The sequence below is a fragment of the Scomber scombrus genome, chromosome 6, assembly GCF_963691925.1.
Source record: "Scomber scombrus chromosome 6, fScoSco1.1, whole genome shotgun sequence".
NCBI classification, from domain to species: domain Eukaryota; kingdom Metazoa; phylum Chordata; class Actinopteri; order Scombriformes; family Scombridae; genus Scomber; species Scomber scombrus.
The window spans coordinates 30837981-30862321 of NC_084975.1; the positions used below are offsets into that span (position 1 = coordinate 30837981).

The 24341-nt window shown below is 39.3% G+C and overlaps 1 protein-coding gene across 1 annotated transcript; it reads left to right on the forward strand.

Moving 5' to 3' along the window:
• Nucleotides 1-2237: 2237 nt before the first annotated feature.
• On the forward strand, nucleotides 2238-19925 carry trhr2 (thyrotropin releasing hormone receptor 2). Its single transcript, XM_062421014.1, has 5 exons — nucleotides 2238-2620; nucleotides 4816-4948; nucleotides 5589-5740; nucleotides 6734-6857; nucleotides 19335-19925. The coding sequence occupies exons 1-5, from the start codon at nucleotides 2238-2240 to the stop codon at nucleotides 19923-19925; spliced, it is 1383 nt and encodes a 460-aa protein (XP_062276998.1).
• The last annotated feature ends 4416 nt before the right edge of the window (nucleotides 19926-24341 follow it).

A 24341-nucleotide genomic window follows, 5' to 3' on the forward strand; every position in this document is an offset into this window, starting at 1 on the left:
TTAGCAATGCATCTGTTGAGAATATTGACCCTCTGTGAGGCAGGTTCCCCAATGGAGTTCTCTGAGAAAGAAGCTCCTGTCCCTCCAGGGGAGCAGGGCCCACATGCAACACTGTGTTACAAGCAGTCTTTTCTTCTATTTCTTTTTTGGATGGAGATGAAAGGAGTTGAACCATCATTGTACAGAAAGCACCCTCAGCAGGCTCAAGGGTATCACCACCGATGCTGCTGCCATCGAGCAGCAGTTTCTGAGCCCTGTGAGCAGTCACAAGCTTCCTTAGTTGAAAGTGACTAAATGCTTTCCCCAAACTGTCCACACTCTGGGGAGTCAGACACGTGTTCATTGTCACAGAATCGAAGGAGAGACCAAGAAAGTTTATCTGTTTCCAAGGCCACAGATTGATCTTCTTCTAGTTCACTGTGAATCCCAGGGACTGAATATGAGCCAGCAACATGTCTGTGTCCCACCACACCAGTTGTCCAGATATAGCAGGGATTTGACCACCTGAGTAATGATCCTCGCTGCATGTGACAGACTGAATGGTAGAACCTGAAACTGGAAAACTTGGCCTTAGTAAGCAAATCAGAGAAACGGTCTGTGTTCTGGACCAATTGTGACATGAAAATATGCATCCTTTAAATCGAGGGATGTAAATCACTCTCCTGCACTGATTGACTACATTACTATTTTTGTATTATTTTGTTATCATTTTGAATGGGATATCTTTTTCGGAACTATGAAATAGGTGGAGTAAAATCCAATCTGCTGTGCGCTGGCAGGTACCTTTGAAATGGCTCCTTTTTGCAGTACACCCTGCACTACAGGCACTAGTAGTGGGTCCTTGACCATAGTTGTTCTGTCCCCAAAGAAGGATGGGGGGTTGAAGGAGTCCTGCTCTTATGCCACCTTATGGCACAAAAGTCTATGCCAGCCATACTTGCCAACGACATCAGAGAACTGACAACATAGCCTCCCCCACACCCTCATGTGTCAGTTACAAGTGAGCTGGCAAAGCAGAATAAACAAGAGCCTTGGAATCCTGATCCTCTACACTCATTGTTTCCTGCCGAGCCACCAGCAGAATAGCCAAGGCATTAGAATGTGGCCAAAAACTCTCCTCACAGTTTAAAAGTGATAAATCTTTCAGATGAATAATGAAAATAGTATTATGTTTCTTTTTTTAATCAGAACTTAATGAAAATTCACATTGGGGTGAAAGAAATTGAAGTATTGTGTTGATGCACTTAAAAGTTTCCAATCAGCTGTAATCACCAGTCACTAATTGATTAGGCTGGGCTCATGTATCCTTGCTCAAGTCTCGTCAGGAATGAGTTCTAGCTGAATGTCAACGCTGAACGAGCGATATCTCATCATCTAAAAAAAATACTCCATCCAGAGAACAATGAGCGGGTCTTTTCGTCCAAGATTTCTGCAAAGCACTTCATTTTCAAACAGCATCTAATTAAAATTTAAAACCCAAAGCTTGCATTGTTCTTTAACCCACCCCACCACCCCCCACCCACCCCACCCGCACCCTTCCATCCCTTTGTTTTAACCACCTCACACTTTATCTGATTGCATGAGCACTTTTGCTTCCAAGCAGTATTCATGTGAAGGCTACACGATGAAATTCTGTGTATGTGTTAATGTGGGTGTGTGGTATTGACATTTTACAGTCCAAAACCAAACCAAAGCGTTATTTCCAAGTCTATTCCCCGCTTGTCCAATTAATTAAATTCATTTTCTATCTCTAGGTGACTCATTAGGGGACTGAGTGGTGTTTGGAAGTCCTGGAAGAATTACCTTCGACGTCTTATTCTTTGTCACTCTTCCACATTGGTTTAAAGGAAGACAGTGAGGTGGACAGAGAGGGTGAAGGACAGAAGGAAATATCAAAGACAAGAAAACAAAGCTTCTTTCTTTTTCCTCAATTCTCAAAGACTCAAAAAACAAATTTACAGCTGATTCATCCTCTTAATAACACAATCAAACTCAAAGTATGTTAAAGCTTCACAAGTTCCATTTATCAGGCATAGCCTACCAGCTGTACACAGTGGATAGCTAGCAAATACCATATGCTACTTTTAACTTCATTGGCTTTAAACGAGAGTTAATGCTCTAAATGAAGAAGAAAACTCTGCAACATTTCTTAGTAACGCCCCTCATTACTTAGCTTTAATCAATGAATGTAGCCTTTGATTAACAAAAAAGCAAAAAAAGGCCAGCTGCTAGCAGACATGGCCGACAATGTGAGCTCCAGAATTGATATCCCGACCAACATCTCCCTGACCCCCACTGTCGCTGTCTCCGAGTCCCTGGAGTACAAGACGGTGTCTGTGTTCCTGGTCCTGCTTGTGTGCGGCGTGGGCATCGTGGGTAACATCATGGTGGTCCTCGTGGTCCTCACCGCACGCCACATGAGGACACCCACCAACTGTTACCTGGTGAGCCTGGCCATAGCTGACCTGACTGTGCTGGTGGCGGCAGGGCTGCCCAACGTCTCGGACAGTCTGACAGGCACCTGGGTATTTGGGCACGCCGGCTGTCTGGGAATCACCTACCTGCAGTACCTGGGCATCAACGTGTCATCCTGCTCCATCACTGCCTTCACTGTGGAGAGGTGAGGGTGGACAAGTAACCAACAAACCATTAATCTCACAGTAGCCTTTGCTGTTCTGAGTTGTTACTGGCAGGAAATTTAAAGTATGTAAGAAGAAAAGTGTTTCATGGTATGGTCTACATGTGAACAAAGACACAATGTGAAAGACAGTCACTGATAACTGGGACCCTTAAGTTGCTCTACTTAAATGAAGGATCTAGATACTGACAGTTGGTATGTGAGATAACATGTATTTTTAAATGCACAGAACAATGACAGGCTTACAAGTGTTGCAGAACTGCAAATATTCTTGCTCAACTCACTTGCACATTAAGTCCTAGAATATATGATGTTTCAGTCATGATTTAATCTTATAAAAGCCCAGGAGGGGACATGGGAAAAAAATGGTGCCCTTGATTTATTAATTCGTTTGCACTGATGATTTCATTAGTGTTCTTAATTTATCTACGTTGCCTGTTCCCGTCTTTTTAAAGGGCAACAAACACATCCAGTTAGCTGAAAGTTTGAAGAAGACATTTCCCCTGTAGTGTCAGTTACTTCTTGATGTGCCGATACATGGAAAATTAGTATTTTGCATGAAAATACTGCAATGGTCTTAACAAAACAATTACTAATGCATCTATAAATTAATGTTACCAGAATTTTGGATGCTTTGGCATTAATCCCAGTCTTTGTTAAAATTGACACATTTTAGACAACTATATTACATAATGACTTATAGAGGCCAACCTGAGACTTCAGCACTCTGTACATTAATCTGTGAGTAGATCCCACAGCGTTCCAAATGGGCCTGTCACAATAATTACGTTATCGACTTATCGTACAAAAATGTACTTATCAACATCATCATGTCTATAGATGGACTTATCACATGATACATGGACATGACCTTTTTTTTACCTCAATATTGGCCCAATTCACATTAACAGCTAAGAGGCTATTCATGTCACATTGGCTAAACAAGTAGTGTCCTCCATTCCTCACTGTGTACGTCCTGAGTGGAGACTGCAGAAGAATTAAAGGTAAATAACTCTGTCCCCAACCATAATGGAAGTCTGTGTTTTTGCAGAAGCATAGCACCCACTCTCAAATCCAACCCCCTGCCCCCCTTGCATTATTATGCTATTATATTATCATTATATCAGTGGTATAAAATGATCTTCAAATGACAATAATATTGTTTATCGCGATTATTTCTGAGACAATATATTGTCCAACAAAAGTAGTTATCGTAATAGACCTAGTTCCAAACCTTATTGGTAAGTATATTTATGATCCCATAGATGCCTACTCTCTGCACAGAAGCCTGCAAAAACAAAGCTTGAATCTAGTATTTCCACAGACTGTGCACCAGCTCAGCAGACTTATGTTCCAGTGAAGATGTGACGAAAGCAGAGAAGAAAGCAGACATCTGTAAGATTGAGGATATACAGTATTCTGATAGATGCAACGCACAACCCACAAAAAATATATCATTTTTACTTTTGCTATGTAATAGTACACGGTTGTTTCATTTTTTGTTTAAAATGCTTATGGCAGTCGGAATAAAGGAATTATATGGGAGTTTTTTGGCCAAGGGGGCTTTATAGCAACGGCCTGATGGTAGTAACTGGAAGGCAAGGCTACATTAGTAGCACTGAAGCTCATGTCCCCCAAACAACCTTTATTTTATTCTGATTCTTGTAACTCCATATTTTGTTTTGGACATACAAGGTTTCTCACAGCGACCAACATCAAGAGAATGAGTTAAGCCATGTGTCATATTTCTGTAGACCCTGACAAAAAAAAAGAAAAAGAAAAACCACACACATTTTTTCTCTCTCCCATCATTGAGGCCGGCTTTCTGCTTAAGGGCCCCTAGACACTTGCCCAGATTGCCCGTATGGTAGATCCGGCCATGCTGGAAGGACAGTGTCACAGTTACAGTGTTGTGTGCTTCATAGAATCTTAGGAACATCTGTGGCCAATGATTCAAGATGGAAGGATATATATATATATATATATATATTCAGCTATAGGGGAGGGCTGAAGTGTGAAAATCTGACACCTGAGCTGCCATTACTCACGATCACTACATGGGAAACACATTGCATAAAGATCTCAGAGGTTCTACTTACCAACAGATTGGTGGGACTAAAAAAATAAAATAAAAAATTATCAGCCACAATTATTTTGTGTTTTCTCACCATGTGCAGGTACATAGCAATCTGCCATCCAATGAAGGCTCAAACGGTGTGTACAGTTTCCCGGGCGAAGCGTATCATTGCCGGAGTTTGGATCTTCACCTGCGTCTACTGCATGCTGTGGTTTTTCCTGGTGGACATTCAGGTCAAGAAACACATTTTATATTCTGCATGTTACTTATTAACTGCCTGATGACAACAACAGATTAATTACTGACTGAATAATTTGAATGCATCAGTTTTTTTTTCAGAGGACAGATGTTAATGTCTGTGGCCATAGTGACCAACTAGAAAAAACACTATAACACACACACACACACACACACACACACACACACACACACACACACACACACACACACACACACACACACACACACACACACACACACACACACACACACACACACACACACACACACACACACACACACAGGAGGGCACATAATGTTTTTTACAAGCTAAATTGCTATGTGGAAACACTTGCAGGCATTACTTGAAAATACAGACAATAATAGCCTTTCCATAGTGTTTCAGTAAGTATATGAATCATGAAAAGGGAAATAAAACAACTTTGATTTGAAAGATAAATACTGGTTCAACAGCAGGGAAATGTGAAAAGCTTTTCAAGAGCTTGGTGCCATTTCTGAGAGCAGTATTATTATGTGTGTGCAGATGTAAGCGATTGCACCTATGACAGTATTACATGCATCTCACAGTGAGACTCTCTGAGCCACCCCAATGTTTTCTTGCAGTGTCTATATCAATAACTGTGTGACATGCAGGTGAGCCAGGACGGACATGTGCAGTGCGGGTACAAGGTGAAGCGGGAGCTCTACCTGCCCATCTACCTCATTGACTTTGCCATTTTTTACGTCATCCCGTTGCTCCTGGCCATCGTGCTGTATGGACTGATAGCACGGGTCCTCTACCTCAGGTAAAATCATGAACAAGGATGGTACCAGTGAAACCCACTGGTACCATGAGATAAAAACTAAAGGAGTGACCTAGTGATTTTAGTCGTAGAGATCAGTTTACTTGTCATCACTCTCATGGAACTTTGTCAATAAACCCCAGTTGAGATCATCCTGAAATGTTGTTGTCAGCTTTAGTCATCAAATTTAACAGAAAACAGAATGTCTGCGTTACACGGGGGAAAGTTTCACACACGTGGGCATTAACCTGGCAGGAAGAATCAAATTAACGGACAAATTCACAGTTTTTCAAGCCCATCTTAAAATAACAGTCAGGTGTCCACATGAACATTGACACATTTTGCATACTGTAAAAATTCCTTCTGTTCATATTTTCCCTTAAAATATAAATTTCTAATGTCTTTCAATGTAAGTGATGGGAGACAAAAATCCAGACAAAATCCACGGTCCTCGTTTCGTGCAAAAAGTTTACCCGAAGCTAATGTGAGCTGTCTGACTTAGTCAAATCAGCCATCTTTGATGCTTTTTAATGGATCAGTGAGAAAATATCCTTGGGTCATTGTTTCTTTGTCACTAGTGTTATAGTATAAGTGTAGAACATTCATGCTGTACAAGTTAGAACAACCTTAAGGACCAAAATACTGCTTGTTTGTACAAGTGTGTACAAAGCATCACTGTTTCTGAAATTTCTGATTGCGTCACATCTCTATTTATGGCCCGCCTATTATTAAAAATAGGTGCTTGGGCAGAAATCCAAGTAACAGATTCATGTTTTTTGACTAAAGAAGTGGTTGTATCATTGCTGTTTCTGCCCTGACAAGAAATATTTGGGGTAAAACAATAAATGATTGCACTTCATGAGAAAATCCTGAGAGTATTTTTGCAGGATTTTCCACCCAGTACTATATCAACCCAACCTCTTCCTAACATGTTAACCAAACAATTCATCCAACCTCTTGGATAAGTGCTCTAACACGCCGCTGCTGTCCCTCCAGCCCTCTGCCCAACCATCCTGAAACCAGTGCCACCACGCTGCGTCGAAGCTGCCGGGAAACCTCTGAAGCGGGGAAGGGTGGTCGCCAGAGCCGTCCAAAGACTGCGCTCTCCTCAAGGAAACAGGTCTGTACCTCATCCTGCATTCACCCCCTTCCCATTAACCCCTTTCTGCTCTCTCCTCTCTTGTTGTTATATCGTATCTTATCGGTCAAGTAATTGCTGTGCGATAGCTGTAGTCACATTTGACCCCGGTCTCGTCGTTGGCTGTGTGTGTATGATCTGCTGGGAATATAGAGGCCATGATTCCCTCTTAACAGCGTGGTGATGATGTCTCTGCTATCCATTGCCTCACAAAAGTGCCCTCATGTCAGCTCTATGTCCTGGCTGTTATGACGCCCTGAAGGCAATCTGAGTGGTAATGGCTTCTTTTCCTCTGGCTGAGCAGTCAAAGAGTCTTCTTTCCGAGAAAAGCCAGTTTGCAGGGTATTGCTCTGCAGCGCTGCTTTGTCTCTGTGCTATTGGATGTGGAATACTTTCTCTCAGGCTTTTCAACCTTGAAAGCCTCAACGACAGGGTTACGACCAAGCCTGTTTTATTCCAGAGGGGTGTAGTTTTATGTCCACATTTAGTCCTGACATATGAAAAGAAAATAGTAGAAATGATTGCTTCTCAGAGGTTTCTGGACATGTTTCCATAAAAGTGTTCACATATCTGTGTTATAAAGGAAGAAATCTCTGTCTGTGTGAATGTCTGTATGTCCTTCATCTCTTGAACCGTCCATCTGATCGACCTACACTTGGCGGGTGCCTTACAGGGGAACAAATAGAGCATAGTGTCGAATTTGGTGCAATTTGAACACACAGTATGAATAAACTTTGAATAAATCAGTGAGCCACTCCACTCTGTACGGAGACAGGGTGGAACTTCAGGGCTCTGTAGACTGACACCAACATGTCAGGGAGAGACTAGAAATGAGTTGTGACACAAGTCAGAGAAAAGTACTCTAAAGACAGAAAAGTAGACAGTGAAAACACAGCTTTAAATCAAGAGTGGACACTCTGACCCCATGTTTAGACAGAAAGCATAGCGTTAGCAGCACGTTTATCAGATCAGCTGTGCCTTCAGCAGTGACTTCACAGGAGGCGTTCGGGTACATTCAGGTCAACAGGTTGTTAAGCGCATAAAACAAAGGAAATACTTCCATGGGCAGTTCAAAACCAGTTTGTCTCATGTGCTGTGAAGCGCCACTACAGACAAAGCACAAATCTTTGTAGAAAACATAACCACTCAAATCCGAACTGAAGGCACAGAATAGGAATGATCTAAGAGCCCAATATTATCAATCCACTTTATTTTATAATGTACACTATTTTATTTTTGCAGCTCTTATTTAACTTGAAATGAGAAAAGAACATTTATTTACTATTAGAATACTTAGCCTATATTTATAACATCTGTGTATGATTGAATGTTAGTTTCTTTCATGTTGTTGGTGTATAAACTCATTCACACCTCACATCAACTGTATTCACTGAAGTAGTAGTCACAGGCCAAGCTGGCCTGTTCAGAAAAGGCCCCTGTTGATCGGGCTCTGTTCTAGTATAGTATAATTGAAGAAAGAGAAAGATGAGCCTGTCATTTTAATGAATTTCATTTCACCTGAGGATGGTATAAAGAGCCACCCAGCCATGCATAATGACAGCTGTTGTGGCTGTTTGTGAACCTCGTCGGTGCAACACAGTCGGTGAAATTGCATTTGTTCTTTCCTGTTTGTTTCATTGACAGATGTTAAGTCCTGTGGAGCAGGCAGTGTATTGATATGAAAGTGGCTGGTTAAGGTTAAGGGCGTCCTCATCCATTTATAGCTAAATGTGGGAGTGGAAATGAGGCTAGTGCACATGTGCCCGGTTCTACAATGATTGAGATTAGTCTAGTCTTAGTCTTGTTCACACTGTACATAAAGGATTTATAAAAAGTGTGATTATACAGTATAATTGGAGATATCAGTCTGTCACTGATGAAAATAGCTTGGTGTTCCCATCAGGAACCTATCAGATACAATTACATTAAAATCAATTAATGTGTGTCCAGATTTCATGATGGATGTGATATTATTTTCATCGTCTTTCTGCTTGAAAATCAGATTTTTCACTAGTAAGGATGATTTTCATGGCTTCAAAGTACAACATGACCATGGCTAACTTAGAGAATACCAATGATATCAATGATTTGGCTTTTTTGTACACAAAAGCCAACCATTACTTACATCAGACAGTGACATTTCAACCTTGCATCACTATAAGAACAGAAATATCACTGTGTTCCTGTCCTGCAGAAATATGTGATATTCATAAGGAACATTAGAAAGGTCACATTAACAGTCAAAAAAGGCCCAATTACACTTTGAAGGGCAAAAACAAATGCATAACAGTCACACACTTCATCTCTAGCAATGGCTTCTGATACAAAGTGTTGCACCAGCCTTTCTGCCTGCTGAGTGACTGAGGTGTCCACATGGATGCTAGACTAATGATGTTTCAGACCTGAACCATCACATTAACCCAAACTGATGTGGCAGCTAAACTGATGAGAGTCATGAAGAACCCTAAAGGCCCTGCATTTTTCCATTCATGACCTTCAAGTGGCAACCACCGCAACCTTAAAGCCAATTTGTTACTTCTTATTGATAGATAAGACAGCGGCGCACAGTCAGCCTAAATCCCTGGCTTAAACCTGTGGCTGCATCTGTGATGAACCGGAAAGAGGCGGATAAAATGTGTAATTTGGTGTGTTCTTTGCTCACAAGACTATCCATATTTACACAGTGTCTATATCCATTACCAGAGTTCATTCTCATTGTGGAACTGCACCACTGACAGGACAGTTTCCAATAATAGAGGTCAGACACCGAGGGGAGCGTGTTCTGACCCCACTGGTGGTTGAACGGCAATGTGCTCCAATGGGCATCATCTTTTTGATATCCAATCACATCCTTTTGATATCCTCTCTAAGCTGGAAACGTTCATTGACATGCCGCCACTTAACCAACTTTGGCAGTGGGACCATGCAACCGTAAAGCATGACCTTTAGAGAGGAAAAATGTGTGTAGGTGAGCAGCAGAACGTGTGGCAGTGATCTTCTGTGAATCACCTCTGGCCTCAAAACACATGACGACAATTTTTACGCATGTTTAAAGAAAAGAAAAGAATAACATAAGAGAAAAAATAAAAATAAGAGAACAAATAAAAAGCTGGGTCTTGTGAGAGAGTGTGGGAGCCACCTATATAGACCCAGCTCATATCTTTACACAGTTGACTTGTACCACCCCCCCCCCCCTTAAGATGACAAACATAGTGGTGTCATCCTAAAGTACGTGTGAAAGGGCATTGGCCAAAACATTGTCACAACCATTTTTGGTCATTGGTTATATAAGGTTTAGAAACAGAGGAGGTTTGTGGACTGTACAAACATATCACCGGCTGTGGAGTCGAGAAAAAGTAAGCCTTGAAATGCTGGAGGGCATAGAGCATTGTTAGAATGTCCTTTTCAATTCTGCTTATGCTGATTTGCAGAGAACCTCTTAGAGAAGTATTACGCTGGATGATCAATGCTGAAGGAATCTTTCTGTAGCCACAGCTCTAGTACCACTTGTGTCAACCTCAAACTTGACTAGTACGGCAAAGTATGGAGCCAACAGCACCAGATCACTATAAAGAAGGGTTTTTACAGTCTGAAAAGCCTGCTCACACTTTACTTCCCAAACCTTACAGGAGGTAAGTCTGTCAAAAGGGACACAATGGAAGCAAAGTTAAGGTAAAACCCTTGGTAGTAACCAGCTAAGCTAAAAAAACGACACATTTCTTGCTTAGTGGGAACAGGGCACTTAGAGATAGCAGTTACTTTAGTATCTACAGGACACAGTTGACCCTGATCAATGTGCTTGCATAGATGAATGATGGTAGCTTTAACAAACTCACATTTTGAGAGGCTCAAGGTGAAAGAGGCCTTTTGTAAACACTGACAAACAGTGGATTGAGGTTCCACATGAGATCAGCCAAGTAGACAATCACATAATCATGCCTCACAATTTGCTAGCATATACCAAATACCATGACCATGTACTGCAGGTAATTGTCTGGTGTGACAAATGCAGAAATCTCAGAAGTACAGGCTGTCAAGGGCACCTGCCAGTTATAGCCTTGAGCAAGTCTAACTTTGTGACCTGATCTATGTATCTATGTAATATTGCATACGAGGTAGAGGAAATCAATCTGGCTTGTTAACACTGTTTACTTTCCCGAGATCAGTACAAAAGTGTGGGGTCCCATCGGACTTTGGCACTAACACACAGGGAGAGCTCAAGGAGTTTGAACTAGGGACAGCAAGGCCATGCTTCAATAAATACTCAACCTCTTTTTGCACTTTAACTCTTTTTGTGGAGTTCACATGGTAAGCATGCTGCTAATAGCAGGACAATCACAAACAACGTCATGTTGCAAGACAGTGGTTTAGGTAGGTACATCTGAGAATAATGCATGATGATTTTCAATCAACCTGATGAATTGTGCAATCGAGCACACAGAACAGAGTATCTTGCGTCATTAAATCATTTTCCCAGGGAGAGTAAGAAGGCAACACTGAGGCTAAAGCTACAAGCAACACCTTAACTGAAATGGATGCATCTGTTTCACTAGATAACTGGCACATGACACAAGTTTTATGTCTCCTATCTGGGGTGCGAATAACACAATCTGTTTCACTTATGGACTAGAACCAGTGATACGAAGGAAAGCCAGCACAGAGTCTCCGGATTAAAACTTTGTTTGACTCTCGTTTGATTCTTATCAAAGTGACCTTTCATTTTAGATTCAGAGATTGTCAGTGCCTCTTTAGTTACCTCAGAGGCATGGTGAAGATGCTCTCTTAAAGAACTGATGTGGTCCAGTATGTTTTGGCTTATCAACGGCTCATGCAACAATTTCAATGGACCTCGAACTGCGTGAACAAACACCAGTTCTGCAGGACTGAAAGCAGAATATGTTCCTTAATAGTTTCAACACATGTATGCAACATGGTTTTATGAATTTGGTGGAAGTGCTGTGGTGCCCCAGGCTTTCTGGATGATAGGCACTAGCTATTTGATGCTTCACAGCCAACACTTGTAACACCACTTGGACATAAATTAGTGCCATGGTTTGTTTGGATAACCTTTGGCAAGCCAAAAGTGGTATATAAGTTCACCAATTCCTTCATTGCCACTTTAGCTATGAAGGGATGAAGTGGAACCACCACGGGGTGACAAATTAAAGTCACAGTTAAGAGATACTGTTGATTAGATTTTGTCTTAGGTAATAATAGACCAACAAAGTTGATAATCACATCACAGGCATGCGATGGAGCAGAGCTTGAGGAATCACTTAGTTCTGTTTCCCAACCAACTGACATGTATGTTAAGAGTAGCACTATTTTGAAACATCACTTTTTTGACCAGGCCAGAAGAAATGCTTAAAAATTTGATAATTGGGTATTAGTTATCCCTGGGTGATGGAATGTTTTCATGAGTTAAGGTCAGTATCTGCGTACAGTAATCAAAAGACAATAGTCTGGTAGCTAGTATTTCACCTAGTGTCATCATCAGCTGAAGGAGCCCACTTTCAAATGAAGAAACCATCCTCACAGCTAATAATCATGATGATACTACATTATTGCTTCACTTAATGCACACTGATCCCTGCTTTGTATAGCTAGCTCACTACTACATAGTCAAACACGTTATCTTTGACTTACAAGATTCGGTAATGTATAACAGGGGGGAGAAGAGGAGAGGGCCATCAGGTTATATTTATTAAATTCCCTCCTGAGAAATTATGTTTTTCTGTCAGTTTGGCATGGCAGATGGCTTTACATACTAAGATACCCATGAGTCTCAGCCACTATGGAGAAGATGCCAGTCAGATACCCAATACAGAACTGTAGCAAATTCAAAAGGACCTTGTCACGACAGCTATTAATAAAACCTCCCACTGTAATTGCAAAATGTACCCTTTTCTTGGCATTTTGACTTGTCAGAGTCAGAAAAGCACAGGTGGAATTTGTAACAATAATGACATTTTGTTTGGGTGAGCCAGCTGTAGCGCTCTGGTGTTGTGTATGCTCACTTACTGACATGATTCATGGGGACAATTAGCAATGGAGCTATTATTAATGTTATTTACACCTTGCTTTTACTTTGTTTACTTAAAATGTGTGAAAATGGTCTATATATCCAAAATTTAAAGAATCTTAAAAAAAAAAAAAGTATTACAACTTTGGTTATATATTTTAAAGCTCTGGCCATCAGTTCTATCAGTTATGATAACACTTTACTCACCAACTACTGAAAGCTAACATGCTAACCAGTGGGGAACGTGGCATTTCAAGCGCCTTTGCATTTTCTCTATACTGGGTTGGCTTTTGTTGTTATGATTGTTCATCATTTCATTCAATAAAGTTGAAATGTGTTTTCAAAAGGCTCTCTGAAATTGTGAGCTTCCTAATTATTGGTTAGAAAACGTACTAAATCTAATTAGCCAAAATAATTAAAACCACCTGTGTGGGTTTAACATGGGTATGACCTTTTTCATTCTCATTATATTGAACTTCATTTTTGTTTCTATTTATGTCTGGCACTTTCTCATCAGTCACCAATCAGTGTATTTACCTTTATAATTCCATGTGTTAGTTGTTTTTATTTTTACTGGGTGACTTTGCTCTTTCTGTACAGGATTTAAAATTTGATTTGATTTTTGATTTGATTTGATTTATTTCGAACATACGTATAAGTAACACAAAAAAAAAAATCTAAGAAACAAACAAACAAACAAACAAACAAAACCAATGAGAATAGTCAAAACAACAATAATAATGTGAACCCAACATGTCCGAAAAGGAGTAGGATGAAGCATATGCTTATTTAAACCTACCCCTTCTCCACTACTCAATCATTCGATCCGTCATTCCCATACACATTTACATATTTACAAAAACATAGAAAAATAAATAAATAAAAAATAAGTGAACAAATACATCAATTATTCATGAAAACACCCGATTGTTGAAGCCCTTCTTCCTCCCTGTACCTCGTGAAAACCATGTGTTTGTACCGCTTTTTAAACTGGGTCATGCTTGGACATTGCTTGAGCTCCACACCCAATCTGTTCCACAACCTCACTCCACAAACAGAAACACAAAAACGTTTTAATGTTGTGCGTGACCGTTGATGTTTTAAATTGAACTCCCCCCTCAGATTATAACCCCCAACTCTGTTAAAAAACAATTTTTTGAATATTTCCAGGAAGTATATTGTTTAATGCTTTGTACATGATTTGTGCTCTTTGAAAATGAACCAGGTCTGTGAGTTTTAATGTTTTTGATTTTAAGAATAGTGAATTTGTGTGATCTCTATAACCGGTATTATGAATTATTCTTATGGCTCTTTTCTGCAGTATGGATAGTGGTTGTATTGTACATTTGTGAGTATTGCCCCAAACCTCTGCACAGTAATGTAAATATGGTAAGATCCGTGAACAGTAGAGAATGTGGAGTGATTTGTGATCCAGACAGTTTGCTTTGTTTATGTTTTATCTGAGATTTCCAGTTTATTTTATCATCAACTATTACCCCACGAAAGTTGTTTTCGTGTACTCTTTCGATGTCCACCCCATCCACCTGTATCTGTACTTGTGTATTTTTATTGCAATTGCTGAATAACATGAATTAACACATAGACTGTATATAAGAAATGGACGTAACATCCTTGACGTCACCCATTGGTTTGTGGACTGCTGCTCGGAAGCCAATAGTATCGGATCTGAGCAGCGCCATCTTGAAAATTTCAGGCACATGCTGGGAAAAATAAAAACACGGATTCTACTTATATGGGCATCAGGAGGGGCATGAGGCGCCCTCCTGAACCTGTGAACCAATCAACCTGTCAATCACAACGTAGCCACGCCCTAATGCATACCCTGCTTTATCATCAAATATAAAATCAGGGAGGCCAACATTTCACAAATGAACATCATACTGCATTGAAGAAGGCTTTAAACTAGCGATTGAGACCATAAACACATTTTGAAAACGTTTACTGAGGTTAGAAATCAAGTGAGAAGTTGGTGAATTCTCCATTGACTTGTATAGAGACGGAAATCCTTTTGACACCAAAACGGTCGCCCCCTGGTGGCCTTTTGATAGAATGCAGTTTTAAGTTACTTCCGCGTTGGCCTCGTTTCAGAGGACCGGAACTTCCTGCCTGCCTGAAAACTGGTAGGTCTTTTCAAGCAGTTGTAATCATTATAGCTAATACAAAGTGAGCATTTCTTTCATAAAAGCATTCACAAGCATTCATTGGGATACTTTGTTAGATACAGATATTACCATAGCACCTGTCAGCAGAACAGTTTTAAATATTGCAAGACTAATGGTACAAGAAGAAACAAGTTAAGAAATAAATGAATTATTTCTTTTTTATTTCTGAAAGTTATGATGTTTTTGCTACTCATAATGCAAACATGTCATTTCAAGTGGAACACTGTATTATTATAACTTAGCTGATGTTACCATCAGTAACCACAGGGGTCACCAAATCATTCAGGAACCAAATTGTAAAGAACATAACTTTATGGCAACATCAATAATTTGTTACTTTTTTGCACACTTTGGAGCAGTGGAACCAGCTGTAAACTCAACATTGATACAGTATCGCCTATGTATCATGTATAATCTTGTAAAGGTGTTTTAGAGTGAATGTGTTATATATATTCCTTACTTTCTTTTAGCTCTGGTTTGATCACCACCAACTCAACACCTGACAATTTTTCATACCAACTGAGAAAAATCAGAGCTTGTTGCTGCTGCTGGAAGTTAGGTTGATGTTAATATTGAGATGGAACCAAACAGTAAAGATGTGGGCTGGAAAACCAAAACAATGACCAGAAAGACACTAAAACTCTCTGTAGAGTTGAGGGAAATATGATGTTTTTTTAATTTTTCATGTACAGTTATTGCTTTGTGCCATTTTCGACTCTTGATTTTTTAAAATAACCATATATTTCAGTTACCTATATTTTGTACTTATGAATTAACTGGGAGGTTTAATTTCCATTAAAGCTTCAACTGCCTGTCCCATAACATTGTCTATGCTGAAGACAGGATTTTACTTCTGGATAACTCCTTCCATGTTTCAACTCTAAAGAGATTGTTCAGTGAGCACTGCAGTCTCTAGAGGTTGATCAAAGCCATAGATTCCTCAATAACCCTTTAGTTTCATAGGTCTTGAATGCTTTACCTTACATGCAGACCTCCAAACTTTATCATTGGTTGATTCTCCGTCACATCTCTCCATGAACAGAGGCCTCGGTGAGACTGAACTCTCATGCGAGACCAGAGAGACGATCCTAATCTCATGTGTTCAAGGGGCTCCATATAAGAGCAGAAGATTTGCATAATTTGATTTGGGATTTACATTGAAGTGTACTTAATACCGCAGATGATTTTACCCACTCAGTTCTTCAATAGGCACTCCATGCTCTTTCATTCATCGTTTGATAGACCAACTCAATCTGATAGGAGTTTGATAAACTTGTGCATGCCAAAGAATGGCACTTTTATGCTTGGAGATTAATACAGTGTGGTGTGAGATTACTGTGTAGTTTTAATCTCTGAGAGTTTCTTCATGTCTGTGATCTCCTCAAGTGCATGTTGAGAAAGAGAGATGGGGAAGCCTGGTCATTATTGCCCAGGGCTGGTCGATAGCATCAGAAGCTAAATGTGAATTCTTTGGCTCAGTGGGCAGAACTGTGCATCCAAGACTGGACCCAGTCTGGGAGGATGCAAAAAAATGTTTGTAATGCCAGAGTCAAGTAATGCCGTCACACAATTACAGTCATAATATGCATATTCAAAATGTCACCCGATGCTTTTCTGTCTCATTATCGCGGCACAGAGATAATTAGAAAGCTCTCCTCCCCGCCTCCTTCGTGTTCAATTAAACGCTGTGTTGTGCAGAGATTCTTACTCTTTATCTACCTGCTGAGGTGGCTGCCATTGGCGCTTAAGGCATGGACACAGACCCTTATCTCAAAAAGCATTTTGCTGAGAGGGGGCATGTGCATGATACCTGCTATCAACCTGCCACACATTGTTTTCTTCCTTTTTTTTTTTTGCTGTGGTTTGGAAAACATGGACAGCCACGCTTCATCAGAATTATAACGGCACAGCGAAGGCTGGGTGTGAGAGCTTTAAAATGGAGTTAGATGGAGGGGGTGAGGCTAGGAGGGGATGAGGGTGAGGGTGAAGGTGTGCAGCATTATTGTTGAGTGATAAGACTAATCACTGGAGTCTTACAGGCTGTCTTGGCTCTATTCGCCACCTCTGTCTAGCAGGGGTTCAGAAATGTCTGAGCCGTTACCATGGTCACCGGCTGGTGGTGGGGCAGGGTGGGGAGGAGGGTCAAGGCATGCTGAGGGATGTTGTACACACAAAGGAACACAAACACACACACAAACACACCTACCCCGACACGACAGCACTTTGTCATTTGAGGTTGAATGTCCTTGCTGTCCATTTAGTTTTGTGACTTTTCTGCCTGTGCTTATTCTCTCTAGTAAGTAAGGTGTAATTGCCAAAAAGGACGTCATAAATAACCACATTAGTTTGTGGGGTTTGGTATAACAAGATCAAGGGGTCTACAGCCATGGTAATTGTGATGCTATAGTTAGGTACAGCAGTGCTTTGAGTTAATGTGACCATCAACATGCTAAGATGTTCACAATGACAATTAGTGACATGCTCATATTTGAGAGGGTATAATCAAGACTGGATTAGTACTGCCAGGGACCCGCAATCACCTCCCCATAATTAATTTCTGTTCCAACCTCCTCTTCTTCATGTTTAGCCTTTTTGAAAAAGGGTATTTAAAAAAGAAATTGTGGCTGTTTTCTCTTCTTTTTAATTTAGTTTTTTCTTTCTTTTGGCAGCCCTGCTGGGCTTTTGTTTTCCTCTGGCGTTGTCCCTTTTCTGCTAATTGATCATTTTTCAATTCAACCTAAAAACCTACAGCGTAACCATAGTGCCTTGTGGCCTACTAACCAATCATCACTTGCCCAGCTGTCAAATTGACACATTGAAACCTTGTAACTCCATAGTTCATTTTGGACACTAGGTTTTCAACAGCGACCATAATGATAATGATGAATGGGTCAAACCTATTTTTGTGGAGCAACACAACAAAACAAAAAAACACATTTTTTTTCTCCCGTCATTTATGCCCCCTTTCTACTCAATGGCACAAAAACTGGCACTTGCCCAGATTTTCTGTATGGTAGAGGCAGCCATGGGTATAATGTTTACTATGCACAACATCTTATTTTAGCTTGTTTCTAATTAGCAATCAACACAAAGTACAGCTGAGGCTAATGGGAGTTATGGGATTAGTTTTGCAAGTATATGGTTATAAAGCAAAGTACTGGACACTTTAAAAAAAATGAAGGAGGAAATACTAATGGTTTACCAAAGTTAAAGAGACATTAATAGGTTCCAAATTCCCTGTCAATCTATCTAACAGTTGTTTAGACTGTTTCAATGATCTCAGCCTTCTGGTAGTTCTAGAGGAGAAGTCGTAGGATTACCAAAGCCACTTAGCTTCATCGTCTGGGAACTGGGAATATCTGTACAAGTTTTGTGTCAAACTCATTGAGTAGATATCATATTCTATTGAATAATTGACACCTTTGTCCTGCTTTTGGTACTAAAGGAAAAGTTAAGGCATCACAAAAGTCAGTAAGATTCATCCTTTTTGGACCATAAATGTCTAAACAAAATGTGATGGCAATCCATCACATATTTGATCATGGATGTTTAGGTCAATGTAAGCAGCTTTGTCCTGCTCTTTCGTGAGGTTTATACCTTGGGCAACCCAGCCAACATTACCTGAGAGGGCATTATGTTTGGATAGTCCTCATGCTAAATGTTTTTTATTGTTATGTTAGAAGAGTACACTCTTTCTCTTTTTAATATGAGTGTCAACTGGAAAACATTAAAAAGTCAACCACAAAAAGTGCTTTCAGCCAAAGGTTACTTTCATTAGATAGATAGCTAGACCTGAACAAATCTACTAGCGGCAGTCGCTGGTTAGAAATGATTTTTTTTTTGTCTTCTTCTGTCTTAAATCAAACTACTACAACTAAACCATCTCTCTCACACATGCACATATAAACTTTCCTTGGTAACAGTTTATTCATCATCTGACATGTTGATGGTGATTTATATAATCATGAAGCAATCAGAGCTAATCAGAGAAATTACAGCGATGCATCAGCCCATATTGCACTGGGCCTTGGAGCCTTGGCACAAACGTTTAGCTGCTTGGTGATTGTTGTGGCAGAATAGTAATTTGATTTTCAGAACTATTTCCGAACCTCTGGGTCTAATAAATCAGTTTTCACCAATTAATGTGGTATAAACCACTGTCACTCATTGTGTAATGTTGTGGCTTCGGCACATTATTTACATACAGCGGCTTCAATGGAGTTTTAATGTACAGTGTTTGCTTTTTCTCTACAGGTGACCAAGATGCTTGCAGTAGTGGTGATCCTCTTCGCTCTGCTGTGGATGCCCTACCGGACTCTAGTTTTGATCAACTCTTTTGTGTCCACCCCGTATCTGGATGCCTGGTTCTTGTTGTTTTGTCGGACATGTATCTATGCCAACAGTGCTATCAACCCTGTGATATACAATGCCATGTCTCAGAAGTTCCGCTCTGCATTTCGCGGGCTGTACCGTTGCCAGCAGCCAGACGGACATCAGAGGACGCTGTCAGTGATTCAGACCGGCTTCGGCACCATCCGAGACTCACAAACCTCTCAGGCCAACAGCAACGGAACCAATTTAAAGGCCAGGAGAGCCATCATGAGTCCTGCCACTGGTACGACCATGAAGCAGAACGGAAGCAGTCATCAGGAGACACCAGCAGTCAATGGCAAGGAGGCAGATCATCCCAATGACACCAGAGATGGTACTACTTACAGTTTGGGTGTTGTTCCAGTTGAGACGTCTCCACCTGGTGATGGAAAGGTGGATTGGCCCTCATCAAATGAAAACACGCTTAATGTTGCAGACACACACACAGCAAACGATCAGCAGGAAATCATGTAAATATTTCCATATTACCACAATGCAGGATTTCTATGAACTCGTAAGACAATACAGCTGTGGGTTACTAAAGCACAGGATCTGCTTTAGGTAATGACAAAAGAGACAAGACATTGGTACATTCCATCTCATAAGGAGATGGAAGATGATAAGAAAATGGCACAATTCATACTGTGGTCTGGAAACATTATTTCTTTGGCCAAAAAATCTTGCCAAAACATTAGCTCATAAGCTACTTACAGCTGTGTGGCTGTATCCATTTTTACCCAACAGACTGGAAGGTGTAATGAAGTTCAATTATGAATTGAAGGAAAAGTAAGTAATCATGCCCTCTTTGGTTGGTGAACAACTGCATATGATGGAATTTCAATTCTGTTTTCCTAATTTAATATCTCCAATGACTCCCACAGAAAAGAACATGTGACATACACTTGTATGCAGTTTCATGTATAAAAAACATAATGATCTTTTAAACATTACTATCACACAATAGCACTATTTTTGTGAATGTGTCAATGTTTGTGAATTTTGAATTCAAAATTTGAATTTTAAATGAAATCTGTTGTGTACCATGTAATTCAGTACAGAGGTGTGGTCGTTGAAAAAGGTTGAATAACATCAGTAAATGAAACAGACATTATTTTTTATCGAATACAGAGGAAAGCACAGACTCAAACTTGAGTGTAACTTCCTGTTGGGTGTCCAAGAGGAATCTACTAAAATGGCACAATGCTAATGTTCTGCTTATTCAACAATTTGATGAATGGTACATAGTGTCTCCCTTCTGCCAGAATTTGTTGTACTCGTCTTGAGTAAAGTATAAGCTAAAATCCATTTTTATTCATTCATTTGAATAGAGGCACAGACAGAGAGCAGAGGTGAGCCAAGGAGGAGGGGCCAACTAAATGTTGTGTTTACAAACTGCCGCCAACAAATTCTGCATATTCTGCCTTTAAATATGACGCTACACTGGATATAAGTACTTTTGCTGCTAACCTGGGAATACTCATTTTTGTAATCCTGTCAATAGTCGCTCATTATCTTTTGATTATAAGATATGCTTTTTGGCTGAACCAAATACCTTGTTACTACATTGACTGAGTTAGTGAGACAAATCTAAAGCTCAAACTTTTTATTTATTTATTTATTTTTAACAGAAGACAGTGACAGATAAATCAGTAAAACAAGCATTAATTGGAGTGGCTAAATATAGGAAAATACAGATCAATTGAATAAAATGTGCTGATAAAAGTATATAAAATTAGTAAGGTATCAACACAGAAACAATGATGATGATCATCACCATAACCGTTATCGGTGTTACCGTTACCATTATTAATATATAAACAGTAGCAATGAGAGTTATCATTCAACACTACACACTGATCATTTTCTGTATTTTTGTACATAGTCTCATGAACAGTCCAGTGCTTGTCTGCTGATTTTACTTGTTAACACCTCCTGCTGGCTGAAAAACACAAAGAGGGTGTTCGATGTTGATACACAGCTAACCAGCCTTAATCAGTGTGAAAAACTGATTATAAGTGTCTTGCTGATTGTTTGCTACTTTATATGGATACATTAGGGATCTGTAATCTAGAGATTCATATCTTTAGACCATAGAACGATTTGGAAATGTCAGTTGTCTCCTAGAATTTGATTATATGGCAGTATTTAGAACATGTGGCCAACACTGATCAGATTTATTACCATGCTATGAGTGATCCATCAGCTTACAAACAAACCAAAGACATGAATGTGCAATTAAAAACTGTCTGGTCATTTTGTCCGTTATTATGTTTTCGATATAATTCCTCCTCACGCTATTCATCCTCACTGATGAAGACAACATGAGGAGTGTTCAGAAAAATACTGTATAGCACAAGTAAGAATGAGTAATTCAGACATTGTAAATTAATACACACTGCTGGACTAGCTGCTGGAGCGCTCAGCCTTTTGGTAAAGATATGAAAGACATTATTTGAATGCCTGTTTATTTTTACTTGGAGGAGAAAGTCTCCAAATTAGGTTTGTAAAGTCAAATCTCAAAGGGAAGTGTATGAAAAGTGTGTAAAACAGTCAATTATGATGTTTGGGCAAACCATCAAAAATGATCAATTTAACAACTATTAAAGGAAAACCTTAATAAGAATAAGTTCCATGTGTGTGTATTACCCAGAATCAGAGGAAAGGATTGAAATGATAATATTATTGAATCTCTGTGCATCCAGTATGGAAATCCAGCTGTTTCTAAAAAGATCTTAGCATAGCAGTTTAGCATAATCCCCCAGTTTAACATGTCTGTAATGCTAAACTAGCCATAACTGACACTGATAGCAGTTAGCTTGCTTTTCAAATGTATACTTCTAGCTTAATAAAAAGGGATAAAGCCCATAAAAGGGGCAATTTTTGAGTGAAGAGCTACTTCTTTTCTTCCTGTGCTAAGCTAGGCCAAACATGCACACATTGTTATCAATTCTCCCACCAACTTAAAATGTCTATCGGTCATTTTTTTTGTTTTTTTTTGTTTATTTTATCAGTGTTTTGTCGAGGAATACACCAGGTTTTGGTGAACTTGTACAGGAGTGAATAATGTCCATAAAATGTTTAATCTTATACGCAACTGAGTACCTAACTGTGGAATTGAATCATTTCTGAACACTTAAATATTATCATTTGAAAACATTGAAATATATCTGAATTAATGTGGTCGTAATTTCCCTCGTAGAAATTTCAAGTTGATCAATTTCAAAAACATCATCTCCTGTGTATAACTGTATTTTAGTGGTTTGCTATTGAAATTCCTTTACAAATAACATGCAGGATTCAGAGGTGAATAAATTTAATATTGAGGTATTAAGTTGTGAAGTAGATATTTATGGCCATTATTTGCTTCCTTAAACTCGTCCCATAAGTCAGCTTACCCTTTAACTAATGAGAACATTGACACCGGTCGTCATGTATCCCAGCAGATTCCTAGCTCTATCATTCTAGCACCTTAGCATACACCTAGAACATGTTCGTTGTGCGCTGTGTTGACTGATATTAGCTGATATTATCTTTACTGTAAGAATGTGAGTGTGAGTAACTTTTCCCATGACACTCAAGCAGTGTAAAATGAATTTCTTTCTTGGCAACATTACAGCTAACATGCACTTAAAAGCAACTAAAAACATTTGAAAAGTCAAACTTTACAAAATGAAACTCTCGAAGAGCACACTGCATGTAATCATGGCCCACACTGTCTTGTACTTGTATCCTTTCTCTTTCATTATAGTTACTGTAAATGATGTTGTACAGTGCTGTGAGTGACATGTGAATTATTGTTTTTTCTCTACTTATTTTTCTGGGATTTTTCTGAAATGCACTGCATGCCTGCACTGATCCTGCAGGATCTTGTTGGCTTTTTAATGTAATTATAACACTATATTTATTTGTGTTTTTATAATTTCTATAAAATATATAGTTCTATAATTTCTTCCTGTTTATTTAAGGATTTTTTTTTTTTTTTTTTTAGCTTTTTCATAATGTGCTATATAGATATGTAAATGCATCTAACAGTGCTTTTGAATGAAAATAGCCTGAAACATTTACAGACATATTAAAACTTAAAGCTGCTTTAAATGATTTTTGGGCCACTTTGGGTCACCAGCTGTAAACACATCACAGTTTTTCATTTTCTGGTGTGTTTTTTTTTTTGTTTTTGTTTTATTATGGTGAAGTAAATCATTTGATGATGAAATACACGTTTCAAGTTAAAAAACACCTTTTCTTTGTAAGCTGAATGTGTGTATATTGGCTGGCAGTTGAATTGATGTAATTTTAAAATCCTTATTTCAGTGTGTTTATATATGTGTGTGTGTATGTGAGGGCATGTGCAGGCACTGCTTGCAGGGAGTTAGTCATCAGAGGGGACAATACAGGAAATGCTATTCAAGGGCAGCCAAGCAAAAAATCCCTTTATATGGTTTATAAAGTCCCTGATGGCTACCAGTGGGACAACAGTGGAATTAACTCATTTAATTCTTCTAAAATCTTACCACGGAATGCCGTGACTCACCCACTTATTGCAAATTCACTTGGAAACAAGTATTACTTTTGGATGATTACACTGTGTGGATTGGCTGATAGTAGGATAACAGAACTCCCTTGGACATGCTAGTGTGTGTGTGTATGTGTGAGTGTCATTATTTAGCCCTGGAGAGCTGCTGGTTTGTTGTATTTCTCAATGTGTTATAATCACAGATTTCCAAGTGTATTGATTTTTGTGGCTTCAGATGTAAATGACTGTAACATGATGTTTGATTGTTGTTCTGGTCCGTGGTGTCGTAATATGCATGCTCAGTACTGTGGCTTTCTTTTAGTATTTGAACAAAACTCAATAAAAAAACATTTGCAAAACATGTCTCTGTCACGATT

What these genes read in the sequence shown, in the direction of transcription:
- trhr2 (XM_062421014.1), top strand. Translation starts at nt 2,238, where the DNA reads ATGGCCGACAATGTGAGCTCCAGAATTGATATCCCGACCAACATCTCC. An exon ending in ACTGCCTTCACTGTGGAGAG is followed by an intron (nt 2,621 to 4,815) that starts GTGAGGGTGGAC and finishes CACCATGTGCAG; the next exon opens with GTACATAGCAATCTGCCATC. An exon ending in CGCTCTCCTCAAGGAAACAG is followed by an intron (nt 6,858 to 19,334) that starts GTCTGTACCTCA and finishes TTTTCTCTACAG; the next exon opens with GTGACCAAGATGCTTGCAGT.